The 22,120-nt window shown below is 39.5% G+C and overlaps 1 protein-coding gene across 1 annotated transcript in view; it reads left to right on the top strand.

The window, feature by feature from the left end:
* The window catches only part of PRKAR2A (protein kinase cAMP-dependent type II regulatory subunit alpha), a 70,631-nt gene that overhangs the window by 33,718 nt on the left and 14,793 nt on the right, over window positions 1-22,120 (top strand). The window contains exons 3-5 of the mRNA XM_082322090.1: window positions 11,757-11,809; window positions 13,412-13,495; window positions 17,135-17,241. Of these exons, the coding sequence (XP_082178216.1) occupies window positions 11,757-11,809; window positions 13,412-13,495; window positions 17,135-17,241 (244 nt within the window). The remainder of the gene's footprint in view (window positions 1-11,756; window positions 11,810-13,411; window positions 13,496-17,134; window positions 17,242-22,120) is intronic.

Genomic DNA, 22,120 nt, shown 5'->3' on the forward strand with positions numbered 1-22,120 from the left:
ACTTACCTGACTACCTGATTATCAGAGGATGACTTGAAAATCATGATCTGGTTTCTTCTCTTCCAGATATTTCATGAATTTCTATATTAATTATTCACCGTCTTACAAAACTAATAGCATAATAACTTCTGCAGAAAGGTTTTCAGGCAGATGATAAATTGTAAGAGACTTTTGAGTGCAAAAATTCACGTTTTTACGAATGACACAAACAGCTTTCCTATTTCAGTAACCTGATGCTTCTATCATTTTTTGCTAGCCCTAATGATTGCAAAACTGATACCATAACTAGAGTGAAAATAATTCATTTTGAAAAATGTTGATACGAGCAAAAGCCAAGTATGTGGGATGACAGATGAAAGTGGTGATAAATTGTGTGGGTGCTCTCCTGTAAGAAAGTGCCTGAATCATTATTCGTTAACAACAACAAAAAAGCTTGTTTTCTCTGTTTGCAATATTGGGACTTATTTAAAAATTCTTGGCATGTAATTGGCATTCAATGAATAATGAAAAGCTTATTTTTGGAAATTAACAGTCGTGACTTCACAATTACTTGGATTTCACACTGTTGTGAATAATTCTGCTTATAATTGCTAGAGTTTTTTTTTAATGACATGAAGAAAAATGCAACACCCAATGAGCATCCGTATTTAAAACTTAAGTCAGTGCAATACCTGGTCGGAAGAAATGTGATTCAATCTGCTCAGTGCAAATATAAGTGAACATAAGCGCTACAGTGGAGTAGAATTCATTCAGTTTTCCTCTTTTTTTATTTGTTCTTTCTAAATAATTGTTCATGCTTGTAGTGTTTCATAACGATTAAGAGTTGTTCATCTGAAGTCAAATATTTTAACTTGAATTAGTCCTCCTTATTAATCGGGAGAATAAGGTGTAGCTATGCACATTTATTAAACAATTAATGCAGTAAGGACCAGTTTTTCAAAGGTGTTCAGGTGGTGAAGGGTGCAGGTGATTAACTTTCATTCATTCTTTTACATTAAAGATCTTTGAAAAGCCTAAATAAATGTCAGTCCATATCTTTAGATACATAAATACTTCTGAAAATACCAGCCTTCAGCTGATTTTTTTTATAAAATTTCATTCTCTCACTGTTTGATGGGTTGGTATTTAATTTTCTTTTTTTGAGGTGAGATGGAAAAGAGGTGAATTGCCTTTTTTTCCCTTTTATTTTGAACCCAAGCTGGTTTTTAACATGTGAATTAAAGCCCAAATGAAAATATTCCCACATGGTTTGTTGTAGCAGACACACTGGAGGAAATCTCAAAATGCATGTCACGATGCAGGCTAAAAAGGCAGTTTTATACTTAGTGCAAAACATGGTGCTGTGATGCATATATGTGGAGTGACCTCGGGAGTTAGATGCGCTTTGCGTTTTTTCTTGTGAATAAATAAGGCAGCACTTTATCCCTTTTTTAATGTAAAGTTTTAGACAAAGTCATAGATGTTATGCTTTTACACTGATTAATACACTCTTGGCAAGTTTAGGTTGCTGTAACTTCAGATTAAATGTGAAATGGATTGAACAGTCCACGTAGAAAAGAAAAGTTTAAGCATACCTGATTTAAACATGAAAGGATATGCCCTGCATTTTCAGAAACTTCACTCAGTCCTTTTTAGCACCAGGACACCTTGATGAGGCTGCGTGTACCCCAGATAATGCAAAGCTGTAGTCAGCATGCTGAAAAGCTAGCTGCAGGGAATAGAAGGGGTGTAAAGCAATCCCAGGAATTGCTGCGAGCACTATTACAGTGCTCTCATTTAAAGAGAGACTTAAATCAAGGCTGGACTTTGGGAGATGGCTTGTGCCTGGGTACTTGGCTGCCTGAAGCACTTCCCTGATTCAGGTTAGCGTGTCGAATGTATGTTTTTCCCATGTCTTCAAAATTCAGGATAGGAAGGAGTGTAATCTTCTTAAACTCACTAATCTTCTGTAACAGAAAAACACAGAACTAAGAGGTTATAAATAAAGCACACAACTGATGAAGTTCTGCCGAATACTAGTCTTTTGCCAGACTACTTCAACTGTGTGTTTCCCGTAAATGCAATCCATTTGTTCAGTGAGCCACTGAAGTCGAGAGTTGACTCATCCTGAAGACGAGTCGCATCAAGTCAAACAGTTCTGCCTTCCCCGTTACTAGCAGTCACCAGGGCCTCTGAGTTACCCTGCAGCTGCACAGAAATGGGGGTAGCGGATGGGTTTTTCATCCAGGGCTGAGGCAGGAGGTTTCCACATTCCCGCTTTGCCCGCCTGCCAGGGCAGGAAGCAGTCGTTTCACAGCACGGGGACCTGCGGGCTTCCACATCAGGACTCTGCACGCAATCCTTTTGTGTCGCAGCCGTCCCTGTTGCTGTTCCCTGTTGCTGCAGGTAAATAGGCAATACTTGTTCCGCTAGGGGTAATGCGATTTTTAATCTAGTTGGACATTCTCTAGAAATCTTTACAAATCATATCTAAGTTGCCGAACCATTAATTTCAGTCATGCCTTCTAACGCTTTGACATCCTTCGCTTCTCTGTCACGACAGATGTCAGAATGATGTGGGTAATTGTCATTGCAGAATATCTGCTCTGCTCTCACACACAAGTGCTTCAGTGCACTTTTCCCAAGATGCTGGTGGTTCTTTTAAAATATTATGTGCCTTATGGCAGGTTTAGCAATTCACATACCAGAACTGCAAGTATAAAAACAAAAAATGCCTTGGTCTGGAAACTGGAAGAGAATTTCTTATTTGTAGACTGGAAAAACACTTTTTCTGTTTTATTCTTCAGCTAGCTTATCTTTTCTATCTACTGTTTGCAACTAAAAGCCTGTAAGATACATGCCTTTTTTTTGGGAAGGTATATATTTGAGCCATTTCTTGGAACTTGTGGTGTTTTGATGTAAACTGAATGTAAAATGAACATTCTCCATGCTGATTTTAACTGAGATAAAGTATCACTGTGTTTATCAGGCACGTAAACATTTTTGGTGCTTAACTTCTGGTTTTATCTGCCTTGCTTACGTAACCATTCAGAAATGTGGTAAGATTTATGTGATGGGCTAAAACAGAAGATCAGTAAAGCAGAAGGCTTACTTCTACAATTGTGAATCTGGGTGCTCTGAAATAGTAGTAGCATCATGTTTTCCAGGAGACCTTTTTTTATGGATGACTATCTCATCGGTAAGGCTCTCTTAGAAGGCTTGAACAAGGTCAGCAGCGTGTTTATCCATTTCAGTCTTCTGATTTCTTACCTTGCAAGAATAAAGCTTGCTTCATTTGAATTTCTCAGGCTGCACCACGTGGAATAATAATGTCTAACTCTAAAATACCCTGCTGCCATTTTAAGATTTTTGTTTAAATGTGGTAAAGGGAGTTGGAAACAGAAGTGGCAAATTTTAAATTACTGTTAAAGATTGAAGGAGCAGTATTTTGGGTTTGGTTGTTACCATGTCAGAGCTGTGAACTCCTTCGATACTGCCACATGGAAAGCTTTCCTATTTTTAATTAGTCTCTACCATGATGGAAAGCTTTTTGTTGTTTTTATTTTTCATGCAGACTCGCCTTGTACCGCAAGGTCCAGAGCACACCAGTGTCTGATGGGATGCTGGGCTCTACTGTTACGAATGGAGACATGGAAGCCAAAAGCGCAGGAGCCCTAGTTGTGGCTGAGTTAGCAGATGATTTCTGTGAAATCAGGTAGTCCTGTCCCTTGGCTTCTCCAGCTGTACAGCAGGGAGACTACTTGCAGAGTGCTATATTTTATCTACAGAGTGCTTTCACAATAAGTCTCCTGTAAATCGTAGGATTTCAAATTATCAAAAATTACGGTCTAGGAGTTACGTAGAATTATCGGAGTGTACGCACAAATGCGTATTTAGACAATCTGGAAGCATTTTACTCAGTTATTTTTGCCAGTGTTTTATTCTATGAAACAAAGTAGCCTCATGACTTTATTATTATTGTTCTCCAGCACCTGAATTCTGTGAGTGAGGGTATGGCCCTTTAACCACTTGCAAGCATGTACAGTGGAAGGATAAACTAAAGCACTCTGCATAACTCATACATAAAGGCATTAAGTAAAAGTTGTGCCTCTATGTAGTTCAACAGGCAACTACATAAAGCAAATACAATGATAAATAGCAGTTGGTTTAATTAAAAAAAAAAAAAAAAAGGAAGGAAAAAAGGCAAATGTCATGTTCATCTGGTTATACCAAAGAGGCAAGAGAAGAACCTGAGAGAATTCTATCCCCAGTCCTGCATTAGCACAAGTTTTTTGTTTTAACTGCTCCTGAGTTGGAGGAGGATTTAAATAAAGAGATACAGGCTGAGGTTTGTCTTCTGAAGCTTCCACGCAGTTCAGTGGGATTCCCCCCCGCCCCCATTTGCCTCTTGCTTTGCAAGGAAATGTCTTTCCATAACAGATCCCAGGAGCAGGTTCTCCAGCGTGCTGAGGAGCCTTTGGTCTGGTATTTGTCTGGCGCTGTGTGCCCCTGCGCGGTCTGGGATGGCTGTGGCAAAGCAAGGCCTGCCACTTACCCTGGGGCAGTTGGCATGCTAGGTATTCTGTGTTGCAGAAGGAGTTAAGCAAAACAAAACAGAAAACCAAACCCTGAACAAAGCCTACCTAGAAATAATAACTAAGGAGGATGCACTGTATCATAAGTTAAGTACTTTATGTGTGTCTTTAAAATCTAGTTGAAGCAGTATTGTCTGCATGTAATGCTTTCATTATATGTACGTAAAGATATAAATCTAAAAGAGACGGTGATTATTTACTTTCCGTTTATTATTCTAGGTCTTTCATCATGGAAGTTCTTGTTTGCCCCTACGGAAATGTAATTTTAAATACTTTGTCAAATCTTCCTGTAGTGGAAAAAAAAAATTAATTTGTGGCTCTATGATTTTAATGGCCGTTCTGCTGTAATGCATTGCCTAAATTGTTTTACTCTGTATCTGATGATAAAGCCTTTTAAATAAAGACTTAAAACCAGATTTTTATAAATCTATATGAATTTAGTAAAAATATTTGAAAAATGCATTCAGAATATATAAAACAAATGTACGTATGGAAATAGTTGTCAGCCAATTGTCATCATTTTAAAGGGCTTATTATATTGCCTGTACTTATCCATCTTGGGAGAAAAGATGTCTGTGCATGTAGAGTTGGATTTCCTGCAAAGAAGAAAAACACATTATCGTAAAAGGTGGCGTTTATAATTGATTATGCAGTCTGTTCTGAACTCATGACTGAAATGTAGTACGAAGTAGGAGCGTGTGACACTGGCGTTAGTTTTACCACACGCCATTGCCACTGGAACCGTTGCATTTCTGTCTCGATGGAAAGAAAACAAGCTGGAGAAGTCTGATTTAGGTAATACTGCTGGAAAGTACGGAATCATACTGAGGGGATGGTGAGCAAAGGTTTCTAAAGGCAAGGATAGCAAGCACTGTAATACATCCTCCAGTTCTCTTAAATGCCCCAAACTCCCTGGGCAAAAACATCTCTCCAGAATTGTGCCTTGGGGTAGGTTTGAAGGAGAGTGGGTCCTTTCGAGCTCTGCCTGCGACCTCAGTTTTATTACTCTGTTAAAGTAGTGGGCCTTGAGAAATGCCAGTAACATCCGCACCAGAGGTGGGCATTTTCAGGTTGAATTAGGGGTATAAGCAAAGCTTTGGGTAAGCCAGGTGAGCGTTTTCACCTGCTGCTGCGTACGTACAGTAGTACAGAGAGGCAACGCTGGATTTTCGCCGAGCTGGGTGAAACAGCGCAGGATTTTAGGGCCTCATGGGCTTATCAGTGTCTCATAGGCTTCTCTGCCTGACAAAATGATCTGTGCAGCTTTCCAGGCTGAGCAGGCTTTGGGACCATGTGCGGAGCCGCGCCTGAACCTGTAATCCTTGCTGGACTGAGCTGGTTTGGCACAGCCATGCTGAGTGACTTTGTATCTTCGTAGTTAATCTGTAACGCAGAATAACTCTGCCCATGAAGAACCGAGTTGATTTTATTTTAACTTCCTTTTAACTTCTAAATGAAATTGGAAGCTGTTTCCAGAACAGAAAATCCATTCTTTGCCACCTAAATTCATTATTTCTAAATATTTCTCAACTGAAAAAAATCTTACACTTGATTTGACATATATGGCCATGTAAGCGGTTGTGTGTTTGAATATTCTGCGTTGGTATTTGACAAAGATTTGAGGGGGCGTTGTTTGCTCAAATCCCAGTCATTTAAGTCGTGTCTCAGTTATGCCTCTCTGAGAATGAAGAACGAAGTCAGGCGGTGGTACTGCTGTGGGCACTCCTGCAGCTGGGGATTTTCGTGTGGCACATAGAGTCAAAGAGGAAGACCAGTCTTTTAAGACCGGAGATCTGAGTTTTGGGCTGGTGCAGTGACATTCTTTTTAACTAAAAATTTACACTTGATTTCAGTCAGTTCTCATTAGTGAATTGAAGGCTGAAACAGCTGATTTTCCTGCAGATGACTTAACTGTTTTTCAGGTGTCAGTGTTGCTTTTCATTCCAACTGTCATAAATGTGAAAATTGTTCAGGTAGCGCAAATGGGCGCAGGTTCTGTTTCCCACTTGCTGGATCGAGGTATGAATCTGTCGTCTGCTTTGACATGGTGAGATCTTTAACTTGGGAAACAAAGTGCAATTTCTAAACCAAAAAGTTCTGAGCTATCCAGCAACAGAAGTGAGAGGAAACTTGAAGTTGTTTTCCCAAGTACAGAAAATCACGTTGAGCCGTGCCAGCAAAGACCGATGTATAAGCTCTGTTTAAGCTTCCTAAGTTCATCTCGACTACATGGTTTTGGAAGTGCCTGCTTTAGCAACTCAGCTGTCAAAGAGGGAATGACAAGCCACTGGAAGTGGTCACCTTTCCAGCTGGCATGGTGCTCCCAGAAGAGGCTGTGCATCTGTCCCTTGAGAGACAGACTTACAAAACGTTTGAAGCTTTGGCAAAGTCAAATGCAAAGAACACTGCCTTAAATGTAGTGCAAGATTACTGATCTGAATAAATAACTGGAAAAGTTGTTCTGCATGTAGTACTTCGGGTGGATTTTCATTAATGGCTTTCATAGGATCCGTTGGAGGTAACGTATCCTCCTAAGTAAAGACAAGTGAACAGGATTTCACTCCGAAGTACAGAAGGTGCTGTCCAAAATTGCAAAGAGAATATGACAGAGCCTATCTTTGCTACTTCTTCCAATAACAGAAATATTAACAATGCATTTACCTTACATAAAATGTAGAATTTTTATGTCCAATATGAAAATTTTTCCTCCTCTTGTGTGTGTCTGAAGGTCTTCAGGCTTCAGCCTCTTGGCTCTTTTGAAAAACAGTAACAGTGCTCTCTCAGCTACTGGGATGGCACGCATTTCTCGCAAAGGCTTTACTGGCTTATGGGAGCTAAGTGCTGAACTATTATGCAGATTTGCGTAGAGTGCAAGGACTTTGATCTTGACAAAACACATATTTTGCAGAACAATATTATCTTGGGAGCGCTTAAAACTTGCATAAACAAAGGTGGTGTTTGTACTGGCGAACTTTTCTTGCTGCTTCTCCTCCTCTCCCCACCGCTTGCTTCCCCCTCACCCATCCGCTGCTTACATCATTGCTGCAGCTAGAAGGATCTTTGTTGCTTTCAGATGCTGTCACCTGCATAACAAAGCAGCGATCGAGCTGTATCATTTCTGAGCCTCTGGAAGTGTTAACAGATGTGCCTGTTCTTGAAAGCCAAAGAAGGTGCTGTATGAGGAGAAAGCTAAACTAGCTGTGGAAGCTAAGAGAGACTAAATGTAGATGGTAGGATAAAAGCCTGAATTTCTTTTTATCTTAAAGCTTCTTAAAATTGAAAACTGTTTTTTGTGTTCCAAAGCTATTTGAACTATGTGGGTAGATTTGGAAGGAAGCTTGGTCTGCATGATATATGCTGATATAGCTGTAGTATTGGAAATACGTAATTGGGGTGTGTGTCACACTTGTACATAACTTGCACTGACGCATTCGTGCTTAGCGTTTGCTCAAGGGCAGAGTTGTGCTGACAATCGCACATAGGAAAGGTGTGATTTCAGAAGTCACTTCAAATTATATCAAGATATTTGTGAGCTTTAGGTTGCGCATGAAGAAAAACTTCTTCCCCGGGTGGGCGGTGCAGCAGTGGAGCAGGTTGGCCAGCGAGATGTGCAGTCTTCGCCCGGGGAGGTTTCCAGGTGAGCCCCAATCTAGCATTGCAAATGTCTCCCCTTTAAGGGGAAGGTTGGGCTGGATGACCTTCGGAGAGAGATCCCTTCCAACGGCTGTTTCAATGAGTCTGAAAAGATGCTACCAACACATTTCTTCAGGATAACCCTGTGCGAATAAGCTTGCCTTGGAGTACCTGTTTTATTGGGACACTGAAATAGTTAATGTGTGAATTCAGTCATGTATAAAATAGTGGGGCAAGTATGTTTTCACTCTGTCAAAATTAACTTCCATAGATTTCCGACAGGGATTGGCAGAGTTCAGGGTCGTTACAGGGGTTCCTTTCAGTCGGAAGAATAGAGAAGGAACACTGTTTGAGCGCAGATAACATGAAACAGATTGAAGGTAAGACTGACACACAGATCTTGACATGTAATGTGTTCACCAGTGCAGACTTCCACAAGTAATGTACCAATTAAAAATAGTGGAAAGAAAAATGGGAGGTATTGCGATATAAACCACAGGATGGTGTTGATGTAATGTTTGCCTTTTCTTTGCATTAGTCATGTTTTAAAATATTTGGAAAATGCTGTTGGTTGTTATGTTTTAATATGAGTAGGCTGAAAAGCTTTCTGTGGGCTTTCCAGCGTATCACAATATTAATTTAAGCTTGAGGTCAGAATTAATCATTTGTGTCTCTCTCCCCTTTTTATAACCATCCCACAACAGCTATTTTACATTAAGTGTTACAGCTCTGCCTGCAAGTAAATAAAGTCCTGTCAATCAGAGCTGTCAGTCGAAGTTCAAAATGTCTGCCCTACCACTTCTAGATGCAAAAAGAAATCCCAGCAGGAGGCTGAAGAACGAGAAGTATAATGGGAAGGCTTTCTGTGTGACAGCATGGGAAGTAGTATTTTTAACACATTTTTGTTGTATGTCTGTGGTGCCCATTCATGGGCCCTACAGAAGTGATTGCCACATGTAAGGGAAGGACCCTAAGTCCTCGTCTGTGTCCTTAGTGGGTTTTATGGAGCTGTTGTCACCCTTACTGGGTAGGATGAAACAGCGGAGACTTACATGTACAAATCCCAACCAAAGCCTTTCGATAGTAAAGTTGCAGAGAACTGTGTTGTTTTGATTGCTGCGTGTTTTAAGATAAGTTTTTGCTCTAATGCTGTAGTCTTAGCCATGGTAATTAAACTTGTTTTCCCAAGGAAATCTTGAAGAGAATTTTCTCAATTCCAAGGCGTATTCTTAGCAATAGCTTCCCTGCAGTTGAGGCGGGAACAAAATCTAATTTGCGGCTTAATATTGAGAATTGAAATGATAGAATGATATAGTGAAGTACAGTGACCTCTGAATTCATAGATAGACAGCTTGAATGGGCGCATATGCCAGGTACTTTCAGAAACGTACGGAAGTGCATTTACAGTACGTACTATAGTGCATAATAAAGAATTGAACTCTAGTTACTGGTAAGATATGCTGGTTGTAAAGAATAAAGATACTTTTTAATCTCCAGTTTCACCATACTGTTTAAACCACGGAACCTTTTTTCTAAGAAAATGTTCCTTACTAGAAAATCCAAAGCTTTCACAGTAGACTTTGATCCTTATGGTAAAATAAAAGGAGGAGGAAAGCTTTCACACCAAAATGCTAATAATGTTTTGTTAGTGCCTTTGTATTGCATATTAAGTGGATCTTTGCCTCTCAGTCCAAGTTCTGCAGCTTTGTAGGCATCTGTCTTCCCATAATGCAGTCATCTCTGGACTGTGTGCTGGACTATACTTTTTTTTCAGCTGGGGAAGGATGCTGGTTATCCTTTGTAAAGTGTCTGCTCCAGATCTGGATGGACCACTCTGTTAAACTGAAAGCATGTGTTTGTTGTAGGTGCTCTGATAATAGACCGTTTCTATATTGTTAAATGGTGCAAACCAGAAGCGCAGTGCGACACTGGGTTTGTTGTATGAGCGATAACTACTCTTTAAATGCCTAACAATTACACGATTGGGTTTTTACATTGTGGTTGGATAAATGGAATTCTTGTGTTGTATTCCAGTCTCTTCAACCTCTCCAGGAAAAAAAGGAATTAAAATCTAATTTGCTAGGAAAGACCTGTACCTTATAGGCAGGGGAAGGAAAAAAAAAAGCAAGTCTTTCCTAGCAAATTATGCTGGACTTGTGCATTTTTATGGTCCTTCTGAAAGCATGATGACAAGGTCAATAGTCCTCTATGCATTTTCAAATTATTTGCAAGTTGCTGAATGCTAGGCCTTCTAGATTTTTTTTTTTTTTTTTTAAATCTGCTTATTTTTATTTATACATTCGAAGTCCATTCAGTGGTTAGATGTCATTGCAGTGAGCTTCTGGGCGTTCTGCCAAGTCGTCAGTATTGTCAGGATGCTGGATAAAGTACAAAGAAAAATGCTTGTCTGTGTTTCCTTGTAAAATTTTACAAGTAGTGTATAGCCTCAGAAGTAAGACCACACTTATTAAAGTAAGAGCAGAACTAGATGAAACCAGGGCTGACTCTCACTTTCTCTCTCTGTACAGCTAGTTAGAACAGAGAGTTCCCTTTGACATGTAAGGACGGCAAATGTCCATGAATTAATAAGAAAGTCTGAGCTAGAGCCGTAGGCTTTTGGCAGCCAAAGGTGTCTGTGTTTAATATTGTAAAATTGTGTAACAGCGTAACTGTTAAGATAAGTGAAGATAAGCCTTTTCTGAAGTATTAAAACCGAACAAAAATAGTTTGAAATTTTAGAAGCTCACCATTATCCCTGCCTCTCTTACAACCGATCCTGTGGTTATTGACGTTTGGCAGAGCCTTGTTCCTGTGCACGACAGTGTGTGGTTTCCACAAATGTTCTCATCCTTTTTTAAAAAAAAAAAATCACTTTGTGTATTTTTTGAAGTTGTTTTTATATCACAACTTGATATTCATTTGATTCAAATGTAGTAAGATATAGGAGCATACGGGGGAGGGGACCAAACTTTTTTTTTTTTTTTGTCATAGAATATACTATGGTCAAGCTGATTGTTCATTTCCAAGGTTAATTTCTGTGTAAATGTGATTTCTCTGTATTGAAAAACCCCAAATATAGATACTTGCTTGCTAATCTGACTTGAGGTGGAGCGAGTGCCACATGCCTCCTTGTACTCTTTTTTTTTTTAGTGTGTTTTGCTATATACATTGCACTGCAAAGAACAAAGCAATGTAGCTGCTGTATTTTTCCCCCTGCATTTTAGAGAAGATGTTTGTAAATGAATCTGAATGGCGATTGTTATGCTTTGATAAGAATTGAGAGGAAATCTGTGTGCGTGCTTTGGCGAACTTGCTAGGCAAGACTATTTTCTATTGTAAGTTACAATATGAGAGTTTGAGAACAGCCATGCTGTGCCTGCTCAGAGAATAGATAGGATTTAAGCCTCTGACACTAACGACATAAAAACAAAAGTGATTTTGTTTTTCCTGTAGCAAAATAAAGTATAGAAAAGAATTTAAGCTTGATTTGTTTGACGTTCTCATGTAATTGCTTCTTTTTACTAATTTCCTCTCTCTTTTTCTTCCAAGTTTGTGCTGAAGCTTTCAATCCAGATGAAGAGGAAGAAGATACAGAACAAAGGGTAAGAATGAGTGAATTGCATCATGCATGGTTCTCTCTACAGTTTGACAGGCAGATGTCTGTACGTCACCTTTTCCCTACCACTTGTGCGTTTCATTCTGAGAGGCTGTGTGCTATGCTGACATTGACAAAGCGACATTGCTCTGAAATGTAGGGCCACTTTGTCTCATGCACTTTTTTAGTCACTATAGCTTTAATATAATTTTACTTCAAAGGACTTGAGAGCTGTGCTTAAGTCTACCATCTTTAAAATTTTGGATATTTTCCTTTCTTAATTATCTTAAAGGCTCGTTGAGGCAATTCCTAGAGCATCGATGCTGTTGTGAAGAATTACTTAAGCTTTACCACAGCTGTTTCCTCATGGGTGCTTAAAATTCCTCACATGCTTTTTACTGCCTCTCTTTTCAAAGCAGTTCTGCCTGGCTAGGAGAAATACTTTGTTGAAATAATGTGAGACTGTGGCCACCTGTTGTTCTATTGTTTTTGAAAATTGGGAATTTCTAGGAATTCCAAGTCCCGATACTGTAATTGTATTTCTTTAGAGATGCTTTTATGTGAGCAAATCCTGTAGCCTGGCTGGTGAGGAGCAATGTTTTCTCTCTGGACTTCTAGTGTTCCTTTTCCAGATTCCATCTCAAGGATGCTTACGCTTCTGCAATGAAAATCTAAGTCTAATTTAATTTCCCTTAAAAAAGAAGATAATTAATAAATAGCATGCTATAAAAAGAAAAAAAGACTATGAGTGTGTCTGATCATCCAAATGTTTGTAAGTCTGGATACTTTTATTCCATCAGAAGTCTTAATTTTCCTGACTGCTGATTCAGTATTCAGTTTTCTTTTAAAACAAGGATCTGAGATCTGCTCAACTTTGGACAATGAATTTTTAGAAATGCCTACTAATGTAACTGGTTTTTGGTATCCTTGTTATTCCAGAAATATAGTTAATGTGGTGAATGTGAGGTAATTAATAGTGTTATATATGTTTTCGTAATTAGCCCCCAACAAGCACATATATAAACATTTTTATGACACAGTGAGTGTTGGTTCCTTTAACCTCATGAAATGCTTATAATTGGAAAGAATTAATGAAAAAAATCACTCAAACAGCAAAGCTTTTATTTACGTAATTTTGTTGAAAATAAAACACGCTTCTTAGCTAATTTCTGTTATTAGATGGGCTGAGATACATTTGTATCATAAATCTTATAAACTACCTGTATGCCAACAATAAGTATATTTGGACTAATTTAGCCAGAGTTTAGAAAGAAAACTGTTGGCTTTTTCCTCTGTTCCAAATGCTCAAGCCTTGACTTTATCTGTAGCTGGGTTAGAAGGGAAGGGAAAGGGAAAGGCATCCTCTTCTTTCTTGTCTTGGCTGTTATTTTGCATGTGTTAATTGTCAGCATAATATATTTCTTAGGTCTCTTTCTTTCATTCTGTCTTGCATTGTATGTTTATATATAAATACTGTTTATGCAAACTACAAAAAAGAACTATATACCTTGACATTCTTGTGTTCTGTTTTTTCATTCTGAAGTGAAGGTTCAGTCTGTAATCATATTTCTTTGTTGTCATGACAGTTTTGTTTTACTTTGTTTTAAAGGTAGTTCATCCAAAAACTGACGAACAGCGATGCAGACTGCAGGAAGCATGTAAAGATATCCTGCTCTTCAAAAACCTAGATCAGGTAATATGACTATAAGGAAATCTTAACTGGAGTTGATGGTTTGTAGGTACAGGTAATAGCATGATCTAACAGTCTAGACACTTGTTTGCATTGTGATAGTTTATGAATTATTAATTATGTGCAGGCTGGACTGGGGCGTGTTTGGAGATCAACAATCAATGAACAATATAAACAAATACGTCAAATTGTCAGTTACCATGATTGTCAGATCCCTCTCCCTGCAAATTCAATTTTTTTTTGTCTGTTAGAGAAAAGTTGGGTGTTTGTTTTTTTGGTTTTTTTGGGTTTTTTTTTAATTCTTTTGCTTATTTCTCAATATTTTCTGTTGGGTACCATTGCACCTGATTTCCTTTTCCCTAGGAAACAGTTCATCATTTTATGGGCAATTTAAAAAGGAAATTACTTACACGATTGTGATACTGAACACTATCCACATTTGCACGATTTCAGATTGCTGCACCTTTTTCTTAAATGCCAATGTGTCAGTAAATTTTCTGTAAATGAATGTAAAGTAATGTTTTTAGGTTGTTCCTATTCTTACTCGTCTTAGTTTTATTGCTGAAGTTGGTTATTAATTACTCATTGCCTCAGCATTGAGTTTTAAGGATGAGTGTCTCCATTGCTCGCACTTAGTAATCTTAATTGGTATGATTTTTTTGAACGGGATCATAGGATAGTTTAGGAACAGACCTTTGGAGATTCTCTAATCGAGCCTCTGCGAGGCCATAGAATAAATGCATCTCACCTCTGGTCTGGTGTTTCCGTGAAAACAGAACTGACATCTCTGCTGCAGGCTGGGGAAGAATGCGAGCTGTAACACCAGCGATGGTCCCTGCAGCTTCCTGCTTTGAATCATTGAGCTTTGCCTGAGAGATGAAAGGATGGATGTGATAGCTTATGGTTTCAGAAACGCTGCTCAGCTTTCCTTGAAAACCAGGAAGTCCTCCCAGTTCTTGGTTGCTGTACAAACCCCAAGAATCATTGAACTGCATTCTCAAAATAATTGTTGAAAGCTTCTGATTGCAGCAGCCTTGAGGAATTGACATTCTGTCAAAAAGTTCCCTTGAAAGCTGTCCTTTCCAAGACTGGCCTTTCACTGTTCTGGGATTCCTGGTATCATTAAGCTTATTTACTTAAGACATTTTAAAGGTTCCTTTTACAAGTAACCTGATTATGTACGGTAAAAACCGAAACATATAAGAACATTCAGCAACTCAAGGGCTATGTACAAAATGCAGTCACCACTTGAATTGAGTAGGCCAATCTTTTAGCTTCCATCAAAATCACCCAGGAGCAAAAATTAATAACCAGTTTCTATTCAAAGTTTCTATTCAAAGATGACTTTGAAAAACAAAAGCGAATTTGAGCTGAGAAAGTGGGCTTGGAAAAATACTGCTTCCTGGGAAAAGCTTTCTAAGCAGCTGAGAAGTAATAGAAATGATCTTAACTGCAACTGTTAAAGACTCAGGCTTTAAGATAGCACATGGCTGAAAAAGATGACTGCAGTCCATACATTGATTATAGTATGATAAAGGGCACTTAGCAGAGAGGGGAGAGCCTTCCTAGTAATGGGTATAAAGGGAGTGTGGAACTTGCATCCTTTCACCCCTCCTCCCAACAATTTCTTTTTAACTCCCTCTGTATGATGTGACTGCTTTGGCAGGTTGGCTGTAGAATACCCACTGAACGGCAGAATGCATGGCTACTGCTTTTGCTCAGTGCATATGGTCCTTTAATAATTGTGAGGAACACTTTCAAATTAAGGCTCAAAATATGTTCTTTTGCTTCTTAACCTCTAAAGAGGGTCATGTAAAACTGTTAAATACAAGCAAACAAACCCAACAACAGCAAAACTGCATAAGACCCCTTTAGGAGTAAATATGATTGTGTGACTCAGATGTCTTGGCCAAATTCATCCGTTTTCCACTGACTGCATTTAGGTGAACGGTGCTAAATTTAGGCGCAGTGACTCAAGAGCCCTTTTAAATGTCTTCACTTGCATGAATAGTTGCTGTAGTGCTTGGTATCAAACCCAAGGGAGCCAGTGTCCAGTGGATCACTTCTAGCAAGGTTCACGTTCAACTTTGGACTAAAATCAATTCACATTGTCACAGAGTTTAACCCTGAGATTCTGAGCATCCCCAATGATAAACCTGGTTTATGTTTTGGTATAAAGTGCTGGGGGAGTAGATAACTTCTCTCCTGTTAAAAGCTCTGTATGATGTATCATGTGTAGGCTCCGCAGCGTCTTATAAATGAGTTTGTAAAATCCTAGTTACAACTGAATTTTGTACTGGCTGAGAGCAATGACTCTGAGCATGCTCAGTACCCATATTTAAACCAAGAGGGTTTTTTGCAGTTCAGAAATCTGACGAAGCATGTCCTTTTATTGACAGAAGAGCTCAGTGTTTTATTTACTTAAAATGATACGTCTTTGCCTATTTATCCTCCAAATAAAGCGTTATTCAGTTACAGTGTTTTTAAAAAGCTTTTTAAAATCTGCACTGCTTGTTTTCTGACAACTGTTATTTAAATGCATGCTGTGAGATATGTGGTTAAAATAAATGGCTTTCATGCAATGATTGTTTAGTTTAAGTATCAGGAGAGTTTTTAAAGACAACAAAATAGAATTCTAGTGAAAAGATAGGCAATATATTCAATATAGTGGTGCCTGCAGATGCTGCCATGATTATTCCCAACTTAAGGAGCGCAGTAAATATTGCAAGTGTATCTAGCAGCATAAAGACTAGTTTGCATGTTCATACAGTATATTTTTAGAAACTCAGCTGTGATCTACATCTTCCACTTCGAACATCTGGTCATTGAAAATGCAGTGAAAGTCTATTGTTAATGGACTTCGGAATAACAAAGATGGTAAAGCAGCTCGGCACTGAGGCAAGGCATTTATACGGCGTCATCTCTTTTGGCTTTCACAGCTTCCCTGGCTGTGCTGCCCACAAAAAAGTTTAGTCATGGCTCATCAGAGAAACCTAGTTTGAGTCTGCTGCGCAGACCAGCATTATCCCATTTTCTGTATGTGCTCCCCATCTGTACCTCTCTGATCTCATCTTGTGCTGGAGTTGCAGGTTCTCTAAGACACGGACTATCTAGGGAAATAACTGTCAGCATGGAGTCGTCTTCAGCACAGTCCTGATCATGACTGGGGCTCTTAGATGGTGACAGTGCAAATAAGTTACTAATAAATCGTGGTGCAGTTTCTAGACGCACATACCTATAATGAAATACGTGTACTGTTGACATAAATCAATACGTATCCATTGCAGTGAAGCTGTGTCAGATAATATCAAGTGAGAGTTTGCGGTACATGTGCGCTTTGGCACTGAAATGGTATGCATAACTTAAGCCATTTGGACATAAATTTCAGGTAATATCTCTTCTATAATGGAAGTACCTATGTTTGTCTGCATTATTGAATTGACATTAATAAGCTGGAAACAAGTGAGGGACTTGCTAGTGGAAATCAACATTTAATATCAGTATTACTTGTATTTGCATGCAGTAAAAATACTGCAATGCATGTTGCGCTTCACTATCCAGATGAACTCGCCCTTGTCCAGCAATAATGCTAAGGTGTATCTTCTGAGAGTTTTTGACACCCCTCCCCGGTTTGTTTTATAGGAGCAGCTGTCTCAGGTCCTTGATGCCATGTTTGAGAGGAAGGTGAAACCTCAGGAACATGTGATTGACCAAGGTGATGACGGAGACAACTTCTATGTCGTTGAGCGGTAAGCAGCTGTGCCTTTGAAATGCAGAGTATGTTTCTTTTCAGTTTCTTAGAAATGGCAGGGAATGCTTACTGCAGGGCAGTTTCTGAAGGAAACGTACTTTTTGCAGTCATTGCCTCTTCCTTTGATCTTTCCATTTTCCCCTTTAGGCCCCCATTGACTTTTGGATCATTTGCCCAGGGGCAATCAAATTTGACAGAGGCAGACATTTCACACCTGCTGGGTTTTAACACATTCTGTGTGACTGCGTAAAAACTCAGGTACCACTTTCTCTGAGGGAAAGGCTGCAGCATGAGCTTGCCTGTGATTTGTTCAGTTTAGCTTTTGTGCCCATCAGCCTATGCATAGCTTAAAACCAGCCGTATTACGTGCTGTCTCTAAACCAGGATGTGTTTTTTTCTGAAGAAAGGAGGGGGGGAAGTAGCAAAAGAAACCATATGGTTAGGGAAGGGATAGGAGATTATTTGGGGGAAGGAGAATCCAGGAAATAAAAATCTATGGTAGTGGCTACCATGGAACAACCTGGACTTTGTCCAATTAGTTTTGATCACTGACTTCAGAGGACTTGTGGTTACTTTGCTTCTGTTGGTCATGTGATTTGTATTTGCAGAGTTTAAGGTGCCATTTTGCAATTTCTTGCATCAAGCAAATTCACATGATAATTTTGTGGATCATATATATGTGCAACAGGCATGTAATAGAGATGTGTGTGCATGCACATTTTGAGTATCTTTTACCCTTTTGGAAGCAATTCTGGCTAATGTTACTTTTCATCACTGTATTTGAAGAAGAATTAAGGACACAGATTTATTTTCTCCCGTAAAGCTGTAATATTAAAGAGAATATTACTGACCGAATTATAAAAGTCTGTTGGAACACAATCTTAGCAAACTACTTTTTTGATGCACTGTTATCTTCCTTATCACTGAAATAATGGTGCCATTAATATTGTATTAAATGCTTTCAAAGCAATTCTTCAAGACAACGTGTTGCCTTTTGAATTGTCATTTATGCTGTGTTTAAGGAATTTGCAAAAGAATTTCTAGGTTAGAAATTGTTCATTTTAAATGATTTTTGTTCATTTTAAGGACATTCCCCTTTCTGATTTAGTGGGATTACAGAACATAAGGCTACCTCAAACATATTCTGACCATATGCCTGTTCGCCTGTCCTCTGTCATCCCATCCCATTAGCCTAAACCAGTGCTCTATTCTACACGCAGTTATCTCCCTCAGCCACTCTGCCTCGGAGCAGTCCCATGTCTTTGGCTAGATAGGAGACGTTCCTTCTCTTGCCATGTTCACTGGGGAGATCAGGCTGTCCCGGAGAAGAGCAAGGTACTGCAGAACAGAACTCATGGGAGCCAGAGCCACCAGCTCTGCAAAGACGAGATGTATGCAGAGCAGTGGTTCCTAATCTTGAGGAAACTTAAACTTGGTTTCGGACCCTCTCACAAATGTTAGATACCATCAGCCTGTTTTAATTTGTTTCTCTATAAGACTCCTAACCTGTTGGTTACTAAAAAGCTCTTCCTGCTATGAGTTTTAACCTAAAATAAAGAAGCGAAACAGAACCTTATCTTTGATATTCAGGTAGATGTTTTTATGGTCTCTGGCTATTCCACAATGTTTTTTTCCATCAAAAGATAGTTGGGTTGGAAGATTTCAGGTTTTTAAGTTTTTGTTTTGTTTTACTCTCAAGGTATAATATACTAGTAACACAAATATGTTGCCAAAAGTATGTGGCAGAAAGGTTATACAGTGAGGGAAATAAAAAAAAAAAGATTAAATTAAAATGAAATTAAATCAAATTGAATTGAAATTAAATTTAAAAAAAATTAAATTAAAACTCAGTGTTGTCTAGCAATAGAGCATACCAGCCTTTGCTGTAAACACCAACTCGGCTGCAACTCTTATGTCGGCTATTCAGTTATTAGAAAGAATTCTCCAGTTACGAATTTTCTGTCCCCCTCTCTCCCTTTCCAGTCCTCCTCCACCTCCCACCCCCTCATTTTTTCATGCAAAATAATAGCAGGATACTGGTGCTTGTGGAAGCTACAACATTTCCACTTGCCTGCAAGTGCAAATCCAGAGGACTCTGGCTCTTTCAAGGCACCCGTAGGCATGTTTTGTTACTCGAAGATAAGTCATTAATGCCTATATATCCCTGAGGATTAGTTTCTTCCTGTCTGAATGAACAGTGACTTTGTGCTGGAGATATAACTCTTTAGCTTCTTGTCTGCATAGAAAAATAGGCTTTCTGGCACAGGCCTTTCCACCCCCCCGCCCCCTCCCACCCCAAAGTCTTCTGGTTGTAGTACTTCCTCACCAGATCACTTTTGTCCGAGCATCTTTTACCGTGCACAGAGAGACAGCAGGCAGGACAGATGCAACATGAGGATGCAGCAGCTATTTAGTGCTTGCTGCATGGAAGGGAGAGCGAGGACGAATGTGTTGCATGGCCAAACATCAGTATGCTCGTCACTGCTGAGGAGGCACCTGATGAGTCTCTGCTGATTGAGCAGTCATCTCATCAGTCAGGAGGGGCGGCACTGGCCTCTGTTGCCTCTTGGAACAGACTGATCCACAATCTTGCTGAGTTGCCCTTTTCTGCTTTTTTTTTTTTTTTTCCTTGGGGTTTTATATTTTTTTCATGTCAGTATTTTTCTTTTGAGTCCTTGAGCTCCTAACGATTACCATCTCAACAATTACTCTTCAGTCTGTGTTTTTATTTTTCTTACCTTGCAGGGCTTTAGCTCACAGACTGCCTTACAGCTCAGCAACAGTTCTCAATAAAGCTGAGCCAAGGTCACCCAGTGGTGCCTCACCAGTTTAGTCCTTGGGCCACAGACAGCTGAATGCTTGGCTGAAGGTTACATGGCTATAGTTATTTGGAAATAAATGGCACTAGTAAGTGACTTTCAGGCTGAGGGATGGGAAGAAGTTGTTGTGTTTGCTGAAGGTGCTCACAGATGGCTCTTCTAGATCAGAGAAACCTCTGAAGATCGTTGCCTCTGGTGCCTCTCAATCATTAAATAGATATTGGACATTACAAGAATTAGTGAAACTTTCCATCAACACTAATCCTCTTTTAGTGTGCTGTTAGCATGCTGTTGGTTTCTTTCTCCGTCTCCTCAGTGTGAGTAAGCAGTAGAGTGTAAAAAGTGTCTAGTAAGGATGTTATGCAGTCTTCATGCGCCTCCTTTAGCTTTCTGGGTGACAGAGAGACTAAATTTCTTGGATCTTCTGACATGTCTGCATCTGGCCCATCTGCTATTGATCCAGTAGCCCAACTTTTCTCTAGGTCTAAAAGGCTTTAAGACAGTAGACCCTCAAGTCATTGTGCAAAGCTTCCTCACTTTGATGTATTTTAATTGTTTGTTCGATGCATGTAATGTCCACTTTGTGGAATCTCCTACAAATGAAGCTGGCATAAAGCTGTCCTGTAGTACACTGTTTTAGGTGCAGCAGTGTTCAAAGATAACAACAAACCCAGGGCTGTCCATCAGCAATCCTGAAAGACCCTCTGCTGTAAATACTAGGCAGGTCTCACCAATGAGTCTGTTCCTGTACTTGTTTACCATGAGAAGTTTCACCTACTGCCATTTCTGGTGATTCTTTTTTTTTCTTACGTGCCTAATGATCTTCTGGGAGATAATAGCATACCTCCTGACAAAGATCTGAACTCCTGGGGAACACTATATGCATGTTCAGCTGCTTAAAGCCAGGAAGGTGTTCCCTACCTGCTTTTCTCCGTGGCATGATGTACTTTGTAAAGTCTCTTAGGCCAGTGGCTAATCCCTGAATGATCTCTGGTGCCATAGCCAAGAATTAATCAAGCCTAGTCAACCTATATTTTAAAATTATTTTTTAAAGCCCCAAGCATAAGACAGTGCTGAGGGTGTTACAGACATTTGTTTGACTTTTAAAGGGCTGCCTTTCTGTGCACAGCCTTTTTCTTCATATGCAGTTGCTGTGATGCAGTTTGGTCCAGATTTGTCTTTTGAGCTTTGACTCGATGGACTTGTACCTGCATCTTCATCCGAGTAGTCTTTTGATTCTTAGTAAATTCTGGGATACTGTTCCCTTAACTTCATGACAATGCAGGAAGTGTGCCTCTTGGAGAACAGGGCAAGGAGGCCTTTCCAATTTAAACAGGTTACAGCTCCCTATCAACAAAGTGCAAGGAGGCTTCTGGTACTTGAACACTTTCCTCTTGATCTGTTCAGAGATCCTGGCTAGATGTCAACAGTTTTCAAGAGCTTTCCTGTTTCTAGAAGTGAGCTATAACAACAATAACAAAAAGAATTAAAAACCTTTTAGCTTGGCCGCTTTAATTTGAAGCCAGTGTGACTAGAGTGGAACCCGTAATGTTCTGCAAAACTGCTGGCAGTTACTTACCCATGCTTCCTAAGCTTGTGCGTCCTACAGCATCAGCTCAGCACATGGAGCTTTGTGAGAGTCGAACGGATGCTCTTCAAGTTCAAACACTGCATGCTGTAACCTGTGTTCTTCAGTAGCTGCACCTCCATGAAAATGGTGATAAAATTGGTTGGTTCACCTGTCAGCGTGCTGAGAGTTGCAGCATGTTGTGAAGTTGAACTGAGTGCTGAAAGTTTTGGTCATAAGGGAGCTGTTAGACAAATACCAGGTGAGAAGTGGTTGCCTCTGGAGATCTCTGTGCTACACTGTGAAGATGTGGCACGTGTAACATTCCTGAACTAGCTTTAAATCCTCCAGCTGGAGGATCAGTATGTGCTGCTCATAATAAGACTGGTTGGTTTGCACTGCAAAACTCACTCAGTATCTTAGGTATGTAAAGAAAGGCCCTTTCTGTGATCTTTGTGCTTCTATGGCATCGCTGTTGCCCATACGAGAGC

This window comes from Platalea leucorodia (genome assembly GCF_965183815.1).
Source record: "Platalea leucorodia genome assembly, chromosome: 9".
Classification (NCBI taxonomy): domain Eukaryota; kingdom Metazoa; phylum Chordata; class Aves; order Pelecaniformes; family Threskiornithidae; genus Platalea; species Platalea leucorodia.